Consider the following 21,666-nt stretch of genomic DNA (forward strand, 5'->3'; position numbering starts at 1 on the left):
ACTTATTTCGATTCCATACGCGCCAAACATTGTAGGCCGTGTGATATAATTAACGCAAATACTTCAAACCAACACTGTTTATGTCCGTTGATAACTGAAAAATCCTGTTTTTTTGTAAGCTAGAGTTTGTTTCGTTATGTATTAATCAATCTAGCCGTCTAAACGGAAAGAAGGAACAATCCCCTCTCTGTCTCCAAGGCAGCAGGCAGTAAACTGAAAGCACAGCAAGTGTTGTAGAAACGAGAAGTGTGTGTGCTGGGTGAGTCGCGTTCCTTATAAGCATGATGTATTAGTTTGTAATGCAATATATATGAGCAAGCTTTCTCGCTAGTCTGGAAAACAATAACACCGTTGGTTAGAATCGTATTTGTGACTGTCGACTTTGATTTAAAGCGCTTCGGTGATGTGGCTGATGCAGGGCCAGAGGAGAAGCCCCAGGGGCGACAGTGTTTGTGCTGCTGATGATGACTGCAGTATCAGCACGGTGATGAAGACTGACTCCTTCTGTATGAACCAGTCCTTCCCTTCCGCGCGCAACTGCACTCTCAACAGCATGGACGCATCATCAGGTGGGGCAGACTGAAGTGATACCAAATTTTACATATTATATATTAATAACGATAAAGCTTCTAAAAATTTAAACAATTCAGCATATAGCAGTAGTTCTTGTTAAATATAAAAAATATGGTAATTCAGCAGTGAGTGTTTGCTTAAGAAGATGGTTTTCTAGTTTGGCCAAAACAGGTGATTGGGTTGCTTTTGTTAACCCTTATTTTGTTCGAAATTTGTATGACTATTTGGAAGACAGAAATATAAGAATGACAGAATGCAGCCTCAGTCACCATTTACATTTACTTCAACTGTTTGGGGAAAAAAACCTACTGTTCAAAAGTTTGGGGTTGGATTTTTTTTTTTTTGTGTACTCTCTATGCCTTTTTCATATTTTTAAATAGTATTGTTGTGAAATGTTATTGCAATTTTAAAAAGTTTTATGTTTTAATATAGTTTAAAAGTAATTTATTCCTGTGACTGCAAATCTTGCTATTTGCTATACATTTCTTATTAATGTTAAAAACAATTATTGTTATTATACAATTGTTATATTATAAGATCTTAGAGATCTATAAGATCTGTGGAAACAGGTACGTTTTTAAGGGTTCTATCAAGTAATTTTTGTTCACTTTTAAAATCTTTTAAACATTTATCAATTGAATGGTTAAAAAAAGGGAAGCATTTATCTCATATAACTTTTTTTTTGGTTTTGTAAATTAAATGTCTTCACTATCATGTTTGATCAAATTAACACATTCTTTCTAAATAACAATTAAACAAATGTATAATTTATTTTAGCTTTTTTGAATTGGTTGTGGTAAAGAATGGCAAGGAGTAAATTGACAGAATATGCATTTTTACTCAACTTGTTTTCTGAAAGGTGATTCTCATGTTGGTTCATCAGAAGCAATGAGGATCTCTGATCTGCAAAGCTTCCACCCCGTGTCTCCTTCATCAGTTCATGGGTCTCCAGTGTTGGAGAGCTCTCTGCTCAGGCAACTCATGTGTACCGCTCCAGAAAAAAGAGGCACAGCTCTCACCATTAACCCCAATAAAGCTGTCCTGTCCATTAACTGCACAACATTACAGGTAGGTACACCTATTCTTTGAATTATTGAGTTATTTAAATGATTATTTATTGATGTTATCTACTTTGCGAGGTTTTGGATTCAAATGAACATGCCTGTAAGCTGTTTGAGTGTGGATACAGTGATTTGATCGGCCAGAAGCTGACTTCTCTCCTAAGAGTCAGTCAGATGCTAGAGGAGGTCCTGAAGGAGGAGACTCTGGATTCTGATGGAAACCTAGTTGCTATTTCTGCAAAAGTGGTATGAAACACTGTGGTTAATTAAACAACAATTTACTTAGCTGTCACTAAATAGTTTCATGAGTCATGAATATTTTATTTCTTCCACGCTACATGTTTTGTCCATGGCTCTGATCTCTGCTTTCCTGTTCTGGATGTGAGCATCATTAATTAAAGCCCAGCTCCGGCTCATTCTCTCCACAGGTGAGCGCAGTGAGTTTGACAGGAGATGAGTTTCCAGTGTCTGTGTGGCTTCAGATACCAGAGCAGCGGCAGCAGATCTTAGAGCTCCTGCTGGAGCGAGTGGAGAGAATCACAGCACACGTGACTTTCACTCAAAATGTGAGACTTATTCCCTTGCAGCTAATTGTGCACTGAAAGGTTAACCTTATGTATAAAGTTAAGCATCTGTAAGCATAATTTGATTAATTTAATTAAGCTTGTAATGATATTATACTATAAAAATCAACAGAATTTAACTTGATTTTAAAAAGTTTTGCGTCAGTAAGCATGATTAGAATGTGTCATGTGACACTGATGACTGGAGTAATGGCTGCTGAAGAATCAGCTTTTCCATCACAGGAATAAATTACATTTTCAAATGAATTAAAATAGAAAACAGATCTTTTAATAATATTTTCCAATATTTCTATTGTGTTTTTGAGCAAATAAATGCAGCATTTTCAAAAACATAAAAAAAATCTTACTGACCGCAAACATTTAAGTTGTAGTGTAGCTTTAAGGAAAATTGTTTGTAAAGTTGTTGCTCAGTTGGTCAAAAAAGTTTGAGCTTCTCCTCCTATTTCCTCAGGGTGGAATCCTTAGTTGTGACACAACTTTTGCCCATCTTTATGATTACCACACTGTTGAGGAGATGACTGGCCTGTCAATCATGTCTCTGATGCCGTCACTACAGATCCCCTTCCATTGCAGGACTCCCAAGGTCACAATGTCTCTAAAAATTCTTTAAGCAAGCAGTTGCCATTTTTGCCATTTTGTTTGGTCATGCTAGTGACACACACACAAAAAAATCAGTTATATTTCAATTAATATATGTATATAATAGTCTATTTTGCACCTTCACACAGCTTGTTTCTTTACCTTTGTGATTCAGGTGTTGCGTGTTCAAAGATTGCATGTGCAGGCCAGGTCTGGTGTGGTGGTGCCAGCATGTGTTCGTCTGCAGGCTGCAGTGTCCTGTGGAAGATCACCGCTGCAGATTAAAGGATCAGCACATCCAGAACCTTCTGATGGTTCACACACAAGCTCTCGACAGACCAACCGAACTCCTACCGGTCAGTCCTCACTCTTTCACTGCAGAGCGTGCAGTTTAATAACTGATAGTTGCTTCAACAGACCGAAGTCACACTGACATCGAAAAATTAAAATATGCAGAATTCTGTATCTGTGAGGATTTATAGCACAGAGCTACTAGTTAAAGTGAGTTTCCAACATTTGCTCTGACATAAAGGAAATCTTTGTTTCCGTTGAGTTTCTTGTTGGTATTTGTCCAAGCTAATTAACTTAGTTGCTGATTAATTAAATTAGATGTAATTTAAATTGGTATTGAGTTCAGTGTGATCATCTTGTCCTGCAGCGGGTAAATCGGGCGCGGGTGGTGTCCTGTCCCCCAGTGCAGATGTGCTGTACTTTGGGTCAGTGTGTGTGTTTGCTCCCAGTAGCTGCCTCTTGACACTTCAGCCCAACGGCACCATTCACAGTCTCAACAACCCCTTCAGCTCTCTGCTGCTCGGATACAACAGCGGTCAGCTGCTCGGAAAGGTACAGATGCTATGAAGCATTCCCTTGGGATTTGTGATTTTTGTATAACTCTTTTAATTAAAAGTTTTAGTTGGTCCAATTTGATTTATCTAGTCCAACCAGTGTTATAATTATGAATATTTTCAATTGGCTTTTGTGAGGTGCTTTTGTTTTCTTTTAAGTTTAAAATATTTAAAATTGTATTTGTATTTAAATTTGTATACAAATTGGTAAATCAATGGTAATGTTGAGTCCAGCTCATAAGCAATGTTTCCAAGCTAGTTTACATGCTAGCTAACAGCAGGCCTGTGTGTAGAATGTCACGTACCTGATACCGGCGTTTTATGAGCGGGTTCGTGCTGCGGACCGAAGCGACCACCCTACATCTCATCCACATGATGCATCCAGCCTCTCTGACAGCTGCACAGGTACAGAGAAGAGATGTGCTTTAAAGATGCACACACTTTAGCTTGTGATGCTGCACTAACGTCCCCTCAACTCCTGCCTGCCTACTTCTCAGACCCCTGTAGATGTTTGGCTAGTGCTAGCTGTCACCCTGCTGATGTTCTAACTCTCTCTACTGGCATGCTCACAACTAAGAAAGATCAACAGGACACATGTAGTGAGTTCCTTCTCTTATTGCTCCACACTCAGCCAATATAATATAATATTATATTGTATCATATTCTATTGCTGTCACTTAATTATTTCATTCTTATTTAATTTTTGGTTGTATTTAACAACAGGGTTTTCTTTTGTCTTTTTAGTTTTTTTTCTTCATGCTGTAACTTGATTTATGGCTAATTGAAGGATATATGTTCAGATCCAAACACAGTGCTTGCTGGTGACAGTGTGATGGTGCATCTAGCTACGCGTAGGAAAGCAGGTCTTGGGAAAGGGAAGAGGATCTTCACTGGGAAAAACGCTAAACTGGAGAAGGAGAACAGCATCCTATCAACCTTGACCTCACCTGCTGTCACCTCCACACCACTGAATGGGTTAGATACTCCACTAAATCCTCTCATTTCTGTTTTCTTTCATTTTTGATATGCACAGATTAAGAGAAAATAGCATTTCAGCATGTTAGAATTTAATACTATTTAAAGGTGACCTGCTCTGCCCTTTTTTTCAAGATGTAGAAGTCTTTGATATACCCAAAGTGTGTATGTGATGTTTTAACTCAAAATACCCCACATATAATTTTTATAGCTTATTAAAATTGACACTATTTGGGTATGAGCCAAAATGGACTGTTTTTTAGTTTTTTTCCTTTAAATGCAAATGAGCTGGTGCTCCGGCCCCATTAGAAAAGAGGGCGGAGCTTCTTAGTGTGTAGCTTCATGCTCCGGCAGTACTAATGCTGGTCTTTGCAAATAAACATTCCACTATTAACACAAGCCTGTTATCTGTACAGACAACATACCCATTTTATAAGTCAGTCTTATTGTGCTTTGGCGTGCTATCAGAAACTTTATAAGTCCCACTTGTGATTATGAGCTCGACAAATTCAAGCAATTTTATATGCAATTTTTAACTTCCACATTCCTATTTACGATCATTCTGGAAGCAATTGAAGGCAGCAACAGTCAAATATTTTCAATTAGTTTTCATTTCATGTGTTTTCCCTTTTCATTTACATTTTGGTTTAGATTTTATTAATTTTGAGATTTTTTTATTTTTTTTATTTGCAGATTGTCATTCATTATTCTCAGATATCATCATTCTCTCTGTTGTTCTCAGGTTGGATGACACTACAGAGCTTATTGAGCAGGTTGTGGATGTGACTCCTCGAGGGTCTGAGTCTGACTCTGCCAACACCACCGCTCTGCTACAGACCTTTGCTCTGGTGGAGTCCCAGGAAGTCCACAAGACCTGCCTCTCCACTACTGTCTCTCCTCATTGTGGCCCATCTGAGCAGAACTTTGCTAGGCGAGATGCCTCCATAGCCCCGAACTCAACCCGTAAAGAAGCTTCAGTAAAGTCCTGTGCCACTGTGCCACATCCAAAACCTCCCACAAAGGCCTGCCAGTGTTCAGAGAAAGCTCAGCTTCAGGAATCCAGCTTTGAGGTGATCTCCCTGGGCAGTGGGTCATCGTCTGGGTTCTGCGAGCGGCTTGTGGGTGGCTCTGGTCCTGAAAAGCTAGACGAGTCTCAGCAGGGACATCACCTAGCGGAATCGAGCAGCACGTTTTTGGATTTGAACTCTAATGGAGATGTCATTGTTCATGCCATGTCAGAGATGGACCTGAATGACAGTGTTGAGATTCTAAGTGCATCTGCAGATCTTAACCATTCGCTTACCTCATGTGACACTGCTGAGCTCCTGCGTACTCCTTCACCCTTCATTGTGGAATCCGACCTTGAAACAGAGGCTCAAATCTGCTCAGAGCAAGAGAAAACGCAAAATGTTTCCCTATCACTGGAAATCCGGAATGCCTTGGATCTCCGGAAGGGTGGAATAATGTTACCAGGCGACACTCCTACCACCTCTACTCCTAAAAAGGTGAAGACAAACTCTTCCATTCCAGAAGGAAGGATTCATGTGACCTGCTACAACAGAGATGGAAAATCAATTGGTATGTCAACTATGCCCCTCTAGTTTACCTGTAGTATACTAGGCACCAGTAATGAGCATATTGTATGAAATTATATAAGGGATGATTAATGTTGGAAAGACCTTTTGAAATAGAGGAAACAAGTCCATAGAAAAATATATTGCATCGCAGATTAATGATAGTAATAATATATACACTGCCATTCAAAAGTTTGGGATCAGTAAGATTAATAATGTACTTTAAAATATGATTTATTTCTGTGACACAGCTGAATTTATCAAATTATTCCAGCATTTATTAAAAATATAAATATGTTCTAACAATATAAGTGTTTATTATTACATTTAACGCACTCTTGCGTTATGGTTTCTGAAGGATCATGTGACACAAGACTGGAGTGATGTTGAAAATTCAGCTTGGCTTTACAGGGATAAATTACATTTTAAAGTATATTAAAATAGAAATCCTTATTCTAAATTGCAATAAAAAAATCTGTATTTTTGGTCAAATAACTGTAGCCTCGATGAGCATAAGAGATTTTTACTGATCCAAAACTTTTGAATGGATCTGTTCATTATTATTTTTATATTGTGGAGTTGTTCATGGTTTTTTTTTTTTTGCAAGGCAGATTGTTTCCTATTTTGTTGTAGTTAATTTTTACCAGTGGAAGCCTTTAGGGACAGTTCACCCAGTTTTTTTTTATGACTTGCTTGAACCCAACAGAAGAATTGTTGAAACTATTTGGGAACCAATCTGAATTCCATTAAATGGACAGTGATATTTTGCAAAATATATGTATTTTCTTTATGTTCCAAAGAAGAAAGTTTTGCAGCACTATGACTGTGATTAAAAGACAGAATGTTAATTTTGGGTCATCTATCCCTGTAAAGTAATCCGCCAGTGAGATGATAAAATATTTTAAACTTCAAATCAAAATTTTATATCCATGTATTTATTTGGCAAGTAGCCATGTAATAAGCTTGATATTGTAATCATTATCATAAAATAACCCCCTTCAGGGTGATCCAAGACCCTTGTCTGGGTTTATTTTATGATGATTACTGTATGTTATCTCCTGCTGTACTGCATTTTTCCTGTTCAAACTGTGTACTCTTTCTGTATGCCAGGTCTTAAAAGCACTATCCATTTTGTCTACTGTACATTTATGATATGTCAGTGCACAGCAACTGATAAAGTGGTAATTTTCAGTGTCTCTTTCTCACTCTGTGTAGAGGTGCAGTGTGATGTACGTTGGATGTCCCTGTCCAGCGGCAGCTCTCTGGTCTGTCTGTGGCTGAGTGGGAGTCATCTCCTGCTCCACCACCAGGAGGCGCCACAGAGCACAGTGTCTCGCACAGTGAGGACAGGAGCCCCAGGACAGGAAGCCTTTGCCTCCAGTCTCGCTGAGGTGATCTGCCTAAATGCTTTAAAAATGAGCTCTTTAAAAGGAGATTTTGGGGAATACCCCAAATGTTATTCCAAACATGTATGCATCTCATTCTTCTGTGGAACACAATAGAAGATATTTTGAAGAATCAAACCAACGGTTTCTGGTCCCTAATGATTTCCTGCATTTAACCTTTCTTTCTTCATGATTTAGGCAGTTCGTTCAGATGCCTTGCGCTCCTCTGTGCACTTGGAGCAGTCTGGGGCATGTGAGGGTTACTTTGCAGAAGACTATCGTCCGCTGTGCTCTATTGGAAAGGGAGCCTTCGGCTTTGTCTGGCTCGCTGCAAGAAGGAAAGATGAACAGGAAGTCAGTGACATTCTTTTCTGCACTCACTGCTGTTCATACATTCATATTCATCCGGATGCAAGATAATAACTTGATAACGATGATGTCAGTTGTTCAAACCTTGGTCAGGGTTCTTAAGAGAGGATGTTTACACACCGAGTCAGTGTAATTGATGTACGGGGCATGTAGTCTTTTATGGACAATTATATGAGCTGGTGAAGAGATGTTGAATTTGTTATCTCTCACTTCAATTTCAGGTGGTTGTGAAGTTTATTAGGAAAAGTGCAGTGGTGAGTGAAGCGTGGATGGATGATCCTGATCTGGGCCGGGTCAGTCAAGAAGTGGCTATACTGGTTCGCCTGCAACATCCCAATATTGTGAAGGTACGTTGAGAGAACCGTTTGAGTTCATATTAAATAATGCAACATAGCCTCTTTAAAAAAAGAGTCGAATGTTGTTGTCGAATGTCAATTTTAATCTGTTCACATGCTTAAAAACCTTGTACCTCATTTTAAATGACAGTTTTACTGTACTATTTATCTTGTTCAAAAATGCACAACAATGCAAATGTTACTAGTCTGTAAGAATCTATTTAAACTTAACATTTTAATTTAATTTCAGCAAGGATGCATCAAATTTGAGACAATGCGATTTGTAATGTTACTATTTATTTTTCAAATAAATAAATCCTGGAAAATCTGTTTTATTAAAGTGCCACTATTATGGATTTTTGACAAGTGCTTTTCATGCAGTGTGTAACACTGCTGTAAGTGCATGAAAACATCCTGCAGAGTTTTAAAACTGAAAGTGAATTGTATAAATTTATTGAAACGAGTCATTTTTATAATGAATCCCAATGTGTTTCATGTAAACATAAAACATTAGCATATTGTCCGCCCACTTGGGAATTGGTCTGAATGAAAATGCAAGTTCATTCTTGTCCACTTGGTGCAGCTTTTCAGTGGTAAAAATAGCTGTTCCCCAGTAACGCTGTACATAAAGCAGCACTGCGCTCACAAACGCTGCTTTATCAGGCATTACAGGCATTCATGATGAAATGAAAATGAAATCGACCAATCACTGGAGAATAGCATCATGCAGAGGAGGGGTTTAGAAAAATGAGTTGAGCGTTTGGGAGTCGTTGATCAAGTAAGGTAAAATAAATGCATATTATAAAACAATGAAAGTGTTTTTTTGCATGCATGTCAACCTGTTGTTGGAGTCTCCGAAAACCAAACGATGTACCCTTCATATTACCCATAATTGGGGCACTTTAAATCAGCATATTAGAATCATTTCTGAATGATCATGTGATCAGGTAGAGTATTGGCTGGTGAAAATTCAGCTTTGCCATCACAGGAATAAATGACATATTCAAATATTAAAACAGAAAATGGTCATTTAAGTTTTTTTATTTATGTTTTTGAAAATTCTTTATTTACCAGATGTTCGAATAATACATTAATAGTTAAAGTAGTGAACTGTCAAAATGCTACTTATAGTATGTTCACTATTGGTGTTTATGAGTGTATTACTTTTTTCTGCAGGTGCTGGAGGTGTTTGAGAATGAGCGATTCTTCCAAATGGTCATGGAGAAACATGGAGATGGACTTGACCTGTTTGAGTTCATCGACATGCAGCCGAGACTGGATGAGCCTCTTGCGAGCTACATCTTCAGACAGGTGAGAAACAGGCTATGAGAACTCTTGAGATGTTGTTATTGGATCACTTTTTTTCTGATATATATTTCTGTACTTAGTTGGTAGACGCAGTGAGTTACCTGCGTGGCAAAAGAGTGCTCCACAGGGACATAAAGGATGAAAATATCATCATAAACTCTAAATTCCACATCCGGCTGATCGACTTCGGCTCTGCTGCACTGCTGGAACCCGGAAAGCTCTTCTACACCTTCTGTGGTACTCTGGAGTACTGCTCCCCAGAGGTGCTTCAGGGAAACCAGTACGTACTGAAACATCACACAGCCCATCTCAGTTCCATCTGTGCATCTGAGATTGATAAGGGCACAATACAGGGTAGGATCAAGTGGATAAGGGTCTGAGAAGGGGAACATAAAGGTTATATATTCATGTCTAAGAAATGTATTTAACTACAGTTTGACTGAGATCACCATGAAGCCCTTGAACATTCATGTGCACGATTCATCAGAGATGGTCTTTCTTTATTTTCCCTCAATAAAAATGTAGTGACTTTTTTTTGTTTTGTTTTTTTTATTCACTCAAGTTTCATAAATCATGTTTGGATATTAAAATAGGTTTGAATAACTTAGAAAAATGAATACATTTTTTTATGTTGACTTTAAGCCTTTGTAGGCCTTTGAATGTCAGGTGAGGTAAATACAAGAAAGCATTTTACTTTCACATACAGGTTAAATATGAGAATTTTATATATTTTTGATGTATGTACTGTAGGTACGAGGGTCCAGAGCTGGAGATGTGGTCTCTAGGAGTGCTCTTATACACCTTACTCTTCAGTGAAAACCCGTTTTGCAGTGTGGAGGAAACCTTGCAGGCCCGACTCAACCCTCCATGCCAGATATCTACAGGTTTGCAGCTCTGCTTCATCACAGCCATGAAGACTGACTGGAGATACATCATTAATTTTGCTTTATTCAGGGTTTTGTGGGTCTTTCTCCCTTCCACAGTTGAAGGCATTAAAAGGGTCTTAATTGGGGCAAAAAGTTGACATCTTCCTCAGTATTTCTTGTCTTTGTCTTGTTTTCTAAGAAGTTGAAAAAAAAATTAGTTCATGCTTAAAATAGGACACAATATCAAAGAATACTTGTTTCCCTTTAAATTGGCAGATAGTTGTTCTCATGTACTCAAATGAGACGTAGGACATTACTTTTTTTAAATAAAACTTGCAAAAACACCATTTATTACGGTTTAACCTGTTACTTTGTTCTTGTTTTTAGAGTTGTATGCACTGTTGGCTGGTCTTTTGCACCCAGTGGCTGATCAGAGAATGACTCTCGAGGAGCTCTTGGAGTCGCAGTGGATTCAGCAACCCATAAATCAAGCAGAGTACTCGTGGGGAGAGGTGTTCCCCTCCAGCAACGGTAAGAGAATTGGTTTTAGGTTATTTCATCCACCAAAAGATGATAATATTCAGCTCCAACACCTTTTTCTTTAAATCAATGATGCAGAGCTTCATACATCATATACTTTATCTCAGAATCCAAAGAACAAGTGGAGCCCAACTCACCTGTGCACCGGGTAGACAAGCTCTACCTGGACCCCGAAAACAATCTGAGCACATTAGAGGACACTCCATTAGAAGATGAGGAGGAGGATGAGGAGCAGAGGAGAACAATGGCGGCGCTGCAGTCTGAGCTGCTGAAATATCTCACCGACGAGTGAGGAACTGTTGTGAAAGGGGCACTAATGTGTTCTGCTCAACTAATTATGACATTACATCTAATGTCACCATGAGCACTAATGCACAGTCTCTCCAGAACTCCGTCCGTCCACCTGCCGCTGTCCTCCTTGATGATACCAGTCCGTCCAAAGAGCAAAAGGAAAGTGTGACTGGGAATGGAAGCCATCTGTGTTGCTAAGGAACAGCTTTATCTCTGTGTTTGGTGAAGGAATATGAGTGTATTTATCAGTGTGTTGTTTTTTTTACCTTTCATGGAGTTTTTAAAACATTGAATTCTGAGATGTCGAATGTGCTTGTTGTTTGTTACTGTTAATACTGTGGTGTTGAGCACCAGGATTGTCCTGTTAAAACATATGGCACATGCACTAGACCTGGATGAGGGTCACCTGAGCTTCAAGATCCTTGTTATTAGGCCTTCGAAGCTTTAAAAGAGCCCTTTAAAAAAACCTTTTTAAGTTATAAGTATTTTAATAATTTTTAACGTTTAATTTTTATATATATGTATCTATACTATGAATAAATTGTTATCGGTATAATTTCAGTTTGCTTTTATTTCACACACGCTTTGTTAAGCCTCTATCTAATGTTAATATCAATGGAATTCTTCAATAAAATATTTTGTTCGTCTTCCGTTCAAACATCCGGAACTTTTGAGCTCTCGACTGTTGTTCCAGTGCGGGAGTATTTTGACGCGGCACAGGTATGGGTACACATGTATGCAGAAAACAGGTGAGGACGAAACGACAAAATAAATATTTTAGGTTATCAGATAATTAGACGCTAGACTAAATGTTCAACCACTGCTATATAGCTACCGTAATAAATATTACGATTTGTCACTTGGTAAGAAGCGGTTTCTTTGATTTGCTTGTGGGAATCGGAGTAGCATTCATTAATGATCAACCGCACAATAAAAAGAAATGAATAAATAATAGCTTATTTAGTATTATAATAAGAAGTGTAACTGATAGTAAATCTGAGCCTAAAACAACGTTTGTTAAAACTAAGAATAATTTTGTATGAAACAACAGCTGCCTTTAATTCATGGAAGTGAAAGGTCAGTGTGTGCTGTAACTATTTGTTGAGGGGCTAATATACGCTATTTTAATAACCTTTTTGCTTTTGTGTTCCTTTGCTTTAGTCACTCAAAAAGGAACGTACAATAAATAGATTAAATTAAGAGAATAAAGTTGTATTATTCAGTAAGTTAGGTGTAAAAGTCAAATTACACACATGCTAGTTTTCTGTAGCAGTGTTTCTGTGATTTGGTTTCAAACATCTGTGCTATCTTCCGAATTAAAATTCTAATTTCATTTCTTATTAAATTTACATTTAATCATAACCAGACGACATACAAAAACAGCATTTAATAAAGAAAATGTGTATATATATATATATATATATATATATATATATATATATATATATATATAAGAGCTGAGTGAGAAAAGCTGTTGCGTGGTTTTATATTTTCTTCCAAAATATTTAATGTCCCAATTATGTGTTGAACTGAACAGCACTTCCTCCCTCTGTATCTCAGATGTTGCGATGGATGTGGAGATGGAGTGTTTGTCCTGTGGCGGTGAGAAGAGGTCATATGGCGTTCTCCTCCACACAAGAGCCCCATCAAGTAAATCCACCTCACAGTGGTCAGGTCACCCACAGACCTGGGAATCAGCTCACCCTGTGCTCTTTGCTCCAGATGGGCTTCTCAGAAACTCAAGCCAAGGAGATGCATGAAGGTGCTACAAAGAGCCATGGGAAACATGTTCCATCTGTTCTGACAGCACTGTTGCTCCTGGGCTTAAATCCCTCCAGTATCCTGAAAATAATGCAGAAGTGTCCAGAAGTATATTCACTTAAAGGTGCAGACTTACAGCAGCGCATTGATCATCTGAGGAAGATGGGACTGGTAGAAGGTAATTGTCTTTTAGTAAATTACACAGCTATTTTTTGTCATTAATGCGTTAATACTTATATTTGACTGAATTGTAAGAAAGGTTTATTTAAAATAAATACTGTTCTTTTTCATTTTCTATTCTTCAAGCAACTGTGAAAAAAAAAAAAGAAAATCATGGTTTTCACACCATGAAGGATCATGTGACACTGAAGAATGGAGTAATAAATCACCTTTTAATCATATTAAAATAGAAAACCCTAATTTTAAATTGTATTACTATTTCACAACATGACTATTTTTGGTGTATTTTTTAACAGCCTTTGTGAACATAGATTTCAAAAACATTGGAACTGGGCTGAAACTAACAGAATTTGTTTGTTTTCAGATATAGTGTTTTCAAACTACATATGTTATGATGTTTTTTTTAAAAGATGAGTTTCTGCCACAGTACAACAAACAAATAATTTGCAAATAATTTGCATGATTTTTGTCTTGGTTAAAAACTACTATTCAAATCAGGATTGACAGTGTTGTATCTTTTATCCATCTTTATTTTTTGGAGAAGGTGTAAACTGGAAAGATTAATTCATGCCATTATAACCATTTAAAGGGATACTGCACTGAAAACATTCACTCACCTTTATGTGGTCCCAAAGCTTTTTGTATTTCTTTCTTCCAAAATGGAAAAGATGATAGTTGAATAATGTTAGCAGACCAAACTGTTTTGGTGACCGTTGACTTCCACTGTAGGAATTCATATAGTTTTGGAACAATTTGAGGGTGAGCAAATGAGGACAGCGCTTTCTTTTTGATTGAACAATCTTTTAAGTCTCTGATTATTAACAGGAAGTTCAATACTGTTTTGTTCAGCAAGGATGCTTTAATCAAACATTGCTTTAAAAGTGACATTGATAATGTCAAAATAAGTTTATTTTGAATAATTGCCGTTCTTTCAAACTTTCTATTCCTCAAAGAATCCTGAAAAAAAAAACTGAGCAGCACATTTGTTTGATAACGTTGATAATAATAAGAAAACGTGTTCTAAGCAGTAAACATTCATCATATTAGAATGATTTCTGTGTGACACTGAAGACTTCAGATTTGCATCACAGGAATAAATTACATTTTTAAATATATTAAAATAGCAAACAGTGATTTTAGATGGTATTAATATTTCACAATAATACTGTTTTAATGTATTGTTGGTCAAATAATTGTGAGAGACTTTTAAATAAAAAAGGAAGCTTATTAAAATATACAATTATATTAAAAAAAGACTTCTAACACTACCTTGCTGTATTCTTTTTCTATTATATTTGTTTTCTTTTTCTTTATTATATTATTTAAAAGCCCTTGCTACGTGTACTGCATTTAAGCTAACTGAGACTTGTTATAGCACTTATATATTATTGCTCTTTTATATCTTTATTGCTGTTGTTTTTGATTGCTTCCACTGTCCTCATCTGTAAGTCGCTTTGGATAAAAGCATCTGCTAAATTACTAAATGTAAAATGTAAATGTAATATATCTTGCCAACCCCAAATCTTTGAACAGTGGTGTAAATGTATATCAAATGAATGAGACATTATTTTTTAAATATAAACTTTAGTAATATAAGATAAACATTTTAATTCAACTGTAATCTACTTGTGTAGCACTTTTTATAATAAATATTGTTACAAAGCAGTTTTACAAAAACACAAGCTATATGAACATATGTGACAAGTAATAAGAGAAGATAATTAATCATTAGGGCTGTCAAATCGATTAAACATAACTAAGTGCATCCAAAATAAAAGTTAATGTTTACTTTATGTCTGTATACTGTATAGAAATATATATATATATATATTTTTTAACATATATTCCATATATGTATAAATATATATACATATAAATATACACACATATAATATAAACAGACTTTTATTTTGGATGCGATTAATCTGTTTTACCGCCCTACTAAGAACTTTTTTTAATTTTATGCAGATTTTACTTTTTTTTTTTTTTTTTCCCTCACTGTTCCCCCTTTCTGAAATTTTGCATGGACCCTCTAGTGCTCCATCGGGTGTCCATAGGCCCCAGTTTGAAAGCCACTGATGGAGAGTCTGAAATCTGTCCACAGGTAGTCTGCAGAGGATGATCAGTCACTACCCCAAGGTCATGCTCCTGCCAGTCAAGAGGGTAAACATGGTTTCCCGACTGCTCAGAGAGAAATGCCTCTTCACCATCCATCAGGTCACAGACATCCTCAGAGACTCGCCTGAGGTTCTGGAGGAGGATTTGGCTCAGCTGGAGTACAAATTTCAGGTAGGGCTGGTATTTGTCACTAAAAGTTTTCCTGGCTCTGATGACAGTACACAATTTGGGGTAAACTGTCTGTGTAAATCTTGTTCTGATGATGTTAAAATTGCAATTTAAAAGGCAAGTTAGTGTTTTACAGTAGTTTCAAACTGACGCAGAGCTTGTTTTCTCCCTGCAGTATGCGTATTTCCGTATGGGCGTGCGGCAGCCAGAGATGGTAAAGGCTAAGCTGTTCAGGTTGCCTCTGTCCGAGCTGCGCTGTCGGCACTGTTTTCTGGAGCGGAGGGGACGCTACCAGACGCCAGACAAGAAGGGCCAAACTCTCATCCTCAACCCAACGCTCAAAGACGTCCTCTGCGTCTCTGAGGAAACCTACCTGACGCAGGTCGCCATGGCAACTGCAGAGGAGTTTCATGTTTTTCGCAAGCTGATGGCAAGAGAGCAGGAGGAAGAAGAGAGGGAGAACGAATACAGCAGTGATGAGGAGGATAAAGATGATGATGATGATGACGGATTGCACAGGAGTAAGCGGAACACTGGTTACAAGAAGGACAGGAAATGAAGCATTTTGTATTATAAATTCAAAACAAATAAAAAAAAATTTATTCAGCAAAATTACATAATGATTTTTTTTTTGGGGGGGGGGGGGGGGGTATGATCTCATGCATCTCATGTTTTGCACAAAAGACCTAACATATGCAAAGCACTACTGTTCACAGGCTGGTGGTCATGCCAACATTTTTGTATATTATTTGTTTGTTTAATCCTCCATCTCATTTATTGCTTCATAAACTTCTACCTCTGGATATGAAGTGCATAGTAGTGTCGATGGACATTGAGGTAATAATGGTGTTAGTTTATCTGTCATGGGGAGGGTCAGCATAATTTACACCAAATGCTGAGTAACCAAGGAGAGCTGAAAGAGTGTTAGTGCCTTGCGATCGTTTACGGATCTGTGCGCATCAGTGGAACGCCTGCTCTCTGATAACGAGGACAGAGTCGGGAGGTATTGATCTGGGGTGACATTAGTTTAATGGAGGCCTGGATGGAAGCAGGACATGTGGATGTGTGGAACAGGTATGCAAGCCATTTTAACACGATTAATCGATTGGTAGTCGATGCGTTCATATTGCATTCTTCCTCTTTGAACTGTTTGTCAATGAAACGGGGCTGAAACTTACAATTGTGTTTTGTTCAGTTGGAAATACAGAACTTGCCATCTTATAATGATTTGTTTATTATTAAGAGTTTTTATCACCAGTACGACAAACAAGCACATTATTTGCAGTTTTTCTTGCTTGTCAAACATTCTGCTGGCATTTGTGGTTAAAATTGGTATATTTAGAAGTATATTAAACTCATTCAGTTTCCCTCAAACATATTTTTATATCATATTCATCACTATTTGCCCTTGGATTTGTGACTTGAATGTTTTCTTAAAAAACTATTAATATTTCTTTCTTCCCTTTTTTATGTAGTATTATCAGTAACGTTAATTTTCCATTATAACGATAGGGACAGTTTTGTTTTTATTCTCTTTCGGGGGTTAAAATGATTTACAGTCTTTACACTTTTTTGTCAAATTGTTTATTGGGAGGGAAAATGCTTTGTGAATGTTTGATGGTTTCAATTTTTTAAAGGAATGATGGTATCATTTATTTGTGTAACATTTATCCATCATTCTCTTTGGAGAAATTGTAATCTGTAAAGATTTGTTCTGGTCATTATAACAATTTAAAGAGAGAGTTTTCCTAAATGAAAAGTCCTAAGAAACAACTTCTTCTGGTGTGGACTTTAAGCCAGGACACATTAAAGTGACCGTTCCTTTCAAAAACCTGTCATGTCAGTTGCCAGTTATATTAGTAGGAGGGACTGTGTTTGATTTTTTTCAAGCCTCATGCAAAGTTTACAGATCATATGGTGTGTATACATCTGTATACTTATGTTTCTTCTGTTTTCTGTAGGTAGAGAAGCCGTACATGTGCTCCACCGTTCCAGTCTCAGTAAACAGAGGAGCTGTTGTTCTTCAGCCTAACACATTCTCTCAGTACTGTGGCGCTAAACTCCAAATATGCTTCAGTCTTTCATTGTTAACGTCTCAGTGGATTGGTACAACAAAATGGAGAGCAGACACATGGATCTGTTCCTCATCCCTACGGTTCTCCTAACCTCTGTCACAATGCTGGTCAACCCCGTTCTGTCCCTCTGCATACTGTGTTTTCCTACGCTACGTCAAGAGACCCGCTACCTGCTCCTTGCTAACATGCTCTTCGCCGATATGCTCTTCCTCGCCATAAACCTTGCGATGGTCTCCTGCAACTCTGTGGGCCTGCACATGCCTAACCTTCTGTGTGAGTTCATGATGGTGAGCATGGTAATGACATACAGCACGTCTGTGCTCACCATCACATTGATGGTCGTCGACACATATGTGGCGGTACGTTGGCCGTTACATTACAAAGAGATTCTCCCACCATCTCGGGCCAGGAAGATAATCATGAGCTTGTGGGTAACGGCAGCAGTGTGTCCCGTCTCTTTGCTAGTGATGTTTGAGGTGGTGATGGGCAGTGACAAGCAGAGCCGTCCAGTGTGTTTGATGTTGATCGCGCTGCACACGTTAGAACACAAGATGAAGGTTGGCGTTCATTTTTACTTCATCGTTGCCATCAGCCTCTGCACTGTTCTCATTGTGTACTGTTATATTCATCTCTACTTCATCACTAAAACTTCTGGGATATGGCGTAGTCGGTACTCCCGGGCGCGTATGACACTCCTGGCGCACACTCTGTTGCTCATGATGTATTTTGTACCCACGTTGGTCTTTGCCGTTGAGCTGGCTCTTTTAAAGGAAGAAAGCGTGGATCTTGTGGGAGTGTGGATTAACTTGGTGAATATGTGCATATTGATGTTGCTTCCACGCTGTTGCACTCCTTACCTGTACATCCTGCGCTATCACGAGATTTACGAGACTGTCCAGCAGGTGTTTTGGAAGAAGCGACACCTAAGTCAGAGGAGTGCAGCCTAGAACTGGACTTGAAGCAGAGCAGGCCTGCACAATAACTGTATCTGGTAGCTCTGTCGTTGGAGGATTCCTTAGCAAAAGAGGGAATTTAAGACACCTGAGCCAGAAAGAGATCTCAAAAGATACTTTTTATGTTTTAGTATTCATTTTAGTACATTTTTATTAAAGCATTTTAACATGAAAGTATATTAAGAATGTTTTGGTCTTTTTTATATTTTCATATTTAAACTAAAGATACGTGCTGTTATTCATCATAACATAATTATATAAAATGCAACTGAGGGAATCTCGCAAAGAAATGATACTAAGACCTAATTACAAATAATAATAATAGTTGTTTATAAATCAGTCTTGATTTTATTCATGCAAAATCTATATGTTTCTTTTCTTATCTTCCTTTCATTGTGAGATTTCCCCAGATATATAGGTTGATATGCATGCCCACAAAATTGATTCAAACTCTTGTGTGCAAAGCATAATGCTGTTTTGTTCTCTTGGCAAGATAAATAAATTTACATTTAAGGATTTTTACACGATTGTGTCTTTCTCCAATTTCCTGTAAGCGTTCAATGTTTAACCAGGTGAGGCACTTAGTCCTCTAAGTTAAACAATCAGTCAATCCAAAAATAAGAGTGTAAATGTTACGCAACACTTCTGATTCTAGGAATACATATCAATATTTATGCCTTGGTGCAAAATCCCTGAGTGTCATTCTGATCCATTTAGCTGTGAAGTGATGTTTACCCGTTTCTCCTTCTCCATGGAAACCATTTACAAGTGTGCCTGTGACAAATCCACATCTGTCCCGTAAACCACTTACTACAGTCGGCAGGAAGGGGGAAGGAGAGACACATTTACCTTCATCCCTGGACTGGACAGACAAACACATGCCAAGAGATGGAAACTCTAATGGAGGGAAAGTCGGAGCTATTCTATCTAGCTGCAGAAGACCTATTTTTATCTCTGCTTTGTTCGTTTGGCAATTGGTACAACAAGTCGGGTCGAGCTGAGTTTCACATACGTTCTTCTAAGTTCTCAAACTCCTCTGAAAGCCCAGCGGAGATGTTTGCGCACGAGTGGCAAGGATTCCTCCCTCCCTGCCACATGAAGGTGCTTCAGCTGTGCCCCATTTTGGCCTTCCTGGCCATTCTGCTGATCACTCCGGTTCTTCTAGTTCGTATCCTGTCACGAGGTGACCTGCGGCAGCAGACGCGTTACCTCCTCCTGGCCAATGTTCTCTTCAGTGACCTGCTCTTTGTTTGCATGAACATCCTGAGTGCCTGCATCAATTTAGCCGGTGTGTTGATGACGGAGTGGCCGTGTGCCGTGCTGCTCTTCCTCTCTGCGGTTTTATACAGCTCTGGGGTACTAAGCATTACAGCAATGGTACTGGATACCTGCTTTGCAGTGTTAGCCCCCTTTCGCTACCTGGCACTGTGGCCTGTGTCACGGACCTATGGAGCAATTGTTGCCATTTGGGTCATCTCTGTATTTTTTCCTGCAGCAGCTGTCGGCATGTTTTTGTGGTACCATAGTACGACCCCTTGCGCCCTCCACCTCTGCTCCCTTCCTTTGCTGATGGTTTTGACCGTAAGCCACTTCCGCCCACTGCGTGTCTCCATGCTGCTGACGGTCATGGGTATCATTTTCATCCTCCTCCTAGTGTTGTCTGGTTACCTCATCCTCTACTTTTGTACCCGTAGTTCAGGCGTGTGGAAGGGCGAGACCTCATCTCGTGCTAGAGGAACATTTCTCATCCATTATCTCCACCTATTCCTGGCTTTCTGTCCCCTGCTGGTTTTGATGATTGAGCTGATGCTTTGTCACAACAGCGAGACTATGGACCCCAAAGCAAGCCTGTGGATGTCCTTGGTTGTGTGTAACGTCTTGCTCATCCTGCCCAAAGCCTTAGCGCCGTACCTGTATGGGCTCCGCTATAGAGAACTGTGCAACGTGCTGTTCCAGTTCTTTCATCTGAATAGGCCAACTACTATCACACCTGTGATATAAATAGGCTTATTTGAACTTGTGAAAAAGACTTTTAAAAAGGTGTTGCTGAGCATTTCATCAACCAGTTAGAAATGCCAGTTAAAACATGAAAATCTGTAATGATGCTCAACTGGGGTTTTGTAAGTAATAATATGATATGTCACAAAAATATGTGAGAATAATGTACATTTAGTTGTGGTAATAATGGCATGTATTGTGTTAAATATGATGTGTGTATTTACTTATGGTATTCACTGTGTATTTTGGTTACTAAGAACTCAATTTCTAGCGTATCAATAATAATAAAAAAAATATTATACTGTAAGCCTGCCTTCCCAGCCTTCATACTTCTTCAGTCAGTAGAACCGTTATAAATATATTTAAGATTTACTACTTTAAACCCTATCAGAAATAACTATAACTATGGAGCTTTACAATTGGTGTAATAGCCTTTAAAAATCTCTCATTTTGCTTATTTTTGTATTATTACATCGGTAGCTTAAACTAAGTTACTATATTTTATCGTAGAGACGATACTGTACGTATTTTTGACAGAAACGAATTTATGTAAACTATTGTCATTTCGTGATAAGCGAGCACGTGTATTGTTAAAACGTTTTTTACACATATTTGCGTAATTTGAAAGATTCCTGTAAAAAATATTAAATAAAACTTACCAGATACTTAACTTAATCCTCACTGTTCTCCTGTAATTTAAATAAAAATGCCCGCGAAACACCGGTAGGATTAGTTAAAATAACCACAAGATGGCGCTATTGGCGCCTTTGAGTAAAGATAAGTCGTCTAGAAGTTTTATGAAGGTGAGTTTTTGTAAATGTATTTAATCAAATAGTTTTTACTAAATATACTGTATACTGTACATTGTATCATTCACAAATAATTCTTTAATTATATATACTTCAGGTTAAAACAGGGAGATCAAGTTTCTAGTTATGCGTCACGTTTTTTCCATCTCTCAATCTGTCCGGAGAACTAAGTTACTTGTTTTTTTGTGTGTGTGTTTAGTTTTTTTTAATCAAGGCGTCTTTCTACAGTTACATAAAGAAAGGGAAGCAGTGCCAACAACACCACCATTTTATTGAACTGTACAAAACATGTTGTACATGTAAAACTAGCAATACATTC

At 38.0% G+C, this 21,666-nt stretch overlaps 4 protein-coding genes across 10 annotated transcripts; all 4 read left to right on the plus strand.

The window, feature by feature from the left end:
* Nucleotides 1–11: 11 nt before the first annotated feature.
* LOC113075812 (PAS domain-containing serine/threonine-protein kinase-like) lies at nt 12–11,807 on the plus strand. Of its 4 annotated transcripts, none has more exons than XM_026248457.1 (20): nt 12–259; nt 394–569; nt 1,433–1,641; nt 1,713–1,880; nt 2,063–2,200; nt 2,670–2,801; nt 2,973–3,153; nt 3,456–3,640; nt 3,936–4,047; nt 4,140–4,241; nt 4,443–4,617; nt 5,360–6,195; nt 7,407–7,582; nt 7,775–7,930; nt 8,167–8,292; nt 9,457–9,591; nt 9,669–9,868; nt 10,339–10,472; nt 10,842–10,985; nt 11,102–11,807. In XM_026248457.1, exons 2-20 carry the CDS (start codon nt 404–406, stop codon nt 11,284–11,286), a joined length of 3,660 nt encoding a protein of 1,219 aa, XP_026104242.1. In that variant the 5' UTR covers nt 12–259; nt 394–403; the 3' UTR covers nt 11,287–11,807. The 4 variants fall into 4 exon arrangements, with proteins under 4 accessions (XP_026104242.1, XP_026104244.1, XP_026104245.1 ...); XM_026248459.1 differs by having other exon boundaries at nt 1,457–1,641; XM_026248460.1 differs by having other exon boundaries at nt 419–569.
* A 120-nt stretch (nt 11,808–11,927) lies between these two features.
* On the plus strand, nt 11,928–16,114 carry LOC113075814 (transcription termination factor 4, mitochondrial-like). 4 transcript variants are annotated; one of them, XM_026248464.1, is made up of 5 exons: nt 11,928–12,034; nt 12,846–12,935; nt 13,008–13,224; nt 15,331–15,515; nt 15,688–16,114. In XM_026248464.1, the coding sequence occupies exons 1-5, from the start codon at nt 12,008–12,010 to the stop codon at nt 16,069–16,071; spliced, it is 903 nt and encodes a 300-aa protein (XP_026104249.1). In that variant the 5' UTR covers nt 11,928–12,007; the 3' UTR covers nt 16,072–16,114. The 4 variants fall into 4 exon arrangements, with proteins under 4 accessions (XP_026104249.1, XP_026104247.1, XP_026104248.1 ...); XM_026248463.1 differs by lacking the exon at nt 11,928–12,034 and adding an exon at nt 12,066–12,148; XM_026248462.1 differs by having other exon boundaries at nt 11,929–12,034; nt 12,846–13,224.
* Nucleotides 16,115–16,224: 110 nt separating this feature from the next.
* On the plus strand, nt 16,225–18,625 carry LOC113075817 (probable G-protein coupled receptor 148). Its single transcript, XM_026248467.1, has 2 exons — nt 16,225–16,586; nt 17,474–18,625. The coding sequence occupies exon 2, from the start codon at nt 17,581–17,583 to the stop codon at nt 18,532–18,534; it is 954 nt and encodes a 317-aa protein (XP_026104252.1). The 5' UTR covers nt 16,225–16,586; nt 17,474–17,580; the 3' UTR covers nt 18,535–18,625.
* Nucleotides 18,626–19,265: 640 nt separating this feature from the next.
* On the plus strand, nt 19,266–20,541 carry LOC113075811 (probable G-protein coupled receptor 148). The gene has a single exon (XM_026248456.1). The coding sequence runs from the start codon at nt 19,429–19,431 to the stop codon at nt 20,539–20,541; it is 1,113 nt and encodes a 370-aa protein (XP_026104241.1). The 5' UTR covers nt 19,266–19,428.
* Nucleotides 20,542–21,666: the final 1,125 nt, after the last annotated feature.

The sequence above is a fragment of the Carassius auratus genome, unplaced genomic scaffold (genome assembly GCF_003368295.1).
Source record: "Carassius auratus strain Wakin unplaced genomic scaffold, ASM336829v1 scaf_tig00017702, whole genome shotgun sequence".
Lineage (NCBI taxonomy): Eukaryota > Metazoa > Chordata > Actinopteri > Cypriniformes > Cyprinidae > Carassius > Carassius auratus.